The sequence below is a fragment of the Atta colombica genome, unplaced genomic scaffold (assembly GCF_001594045.1).
Source record: "Atta colombica isolate Treedump-2 unplaced genomic scaffold, Acol1.0 scaffold161, whole genome shotgun sequence".
Classification (NCBI taxonomy): domain Eukaryota; kingdom Metazoa; phylum Arthropoda; class Insecta; order Hymenoptera; family Formicidae; genus Atta; species Atta colombica.
The window spans coordinates 422990-424141 of NW_017259252.1; the positions used below are offsets into that span (position 1 = coordinate 422990).

Genomic DNA, 1152 nt, shown 5'->3' on the forward strand with positions numbered 1-1152 from the left:
TATATATATATATATGTAGAAAAAGAGAATTTTTAAATACAGTGATGCTTTTTGAAATTTATCTTCGATCTTTTTTGGCAACTTTATTTTCAATATAATTTACGTATACCATAGAATTTCAATACTGGCAGTGTATATCCGAACACAGCCTGTGAACGAATTATTGGAGTATAAATCTTATAAGAATATAATGATAGAATAAAAATTTGAGTTTCAAAAATTATGAATGAATAACATAATAAAATAATTCAAATATTTTAATTAAAAGTAACAATCCTATTACACAGGATTGAAATATAAAGTTGCAAAAAAGATCTTGAAAAATTGAATATTATCTTAAAATTGATTATATTTTTCTGATACTGGTAAGAAATATCTCGTAAGCATCACACTCCGTAATATTTGAGGTGTGTCATTGGTAGGAGAAATCTAATATTAAGATCAAAATTTACTTTACATAAAACATATTTTACATTAGCATGTAAATGCTAATGTATAATATGTATAAATTGATACTTAAGATTTAAAAAAGAGTAGAAAAAGATATTAGAAATTCATCGACATAATGAAATAAATTTGTCAAATTCTTAACTAATCGTCAAGCCTCTACAGAAGCTTCTACCTATGAAATAGCTTTTTCCAGGCTACTATTAAACTCGCTGGCATGATCCATGTATACATTATATTTGGCATGAAAGATATCGCTGAATTGCAACCATCTTCGGAACATGTAAATACGCAAGTACGGTAAGTCAGCTTGTCACCCGGTTGTTTCACATAGTCGCAGTAGTTTCCCATGTGCACGGACGAGCAAAATCGCTTTGTACCAATACCACCTGTTTGCAGAAATATATAATTTAATTATATAATATATTTATTCTAAGTGAAAGTACTACTTGTTTAATTAGAAGAAGCTTGAAACACTTCAGAGAGAACTTGATGTATTTTGAAACATAATATCAAAGAAAGGAACTTTGTTTACATATATTCTTTTTTGTTAATTTGAATTTGAAAGTTAGTTTTGAGAATGAGTAAAGTGAATAAGCAGACTACGTATGTGCATATTTAAATGATTAAAAAAAAGGTTGATATATACAGAAAGTGTGTGTGTGTGTGTGTGTGTGTGTGTGTGTGTGTGTGTGTGTGTGTGTG

The 1152-nt window shown here is 28.2% G+C and overlaps 1 protein-coding gene across 2 annotated transcripts in view; it reads right to left on the minus strand.

Annotated features, from left to right (window-relative positions):
- Window positions 1–605: 605 nt before the first annotated feature.
- LOC108685889 overlaps window positions 606–1152 on the minus strand; it is a 15851-nt gene continuing 15304 nt past the window's right edge. For both annotated transcript variants that reach the window (XM_018190899.1, XM_018190900.1), the window contains one exon: window positions 606–836. In XM_018190899.1, the coding sequence (XP_018046388.1) occupies window positions 619–836 (218 nt within the window). In that variant the 3' untranslated portion in view covers window positions 606–618. The remainder of the gene's footprint in view (window positions 837–1152) is intronic.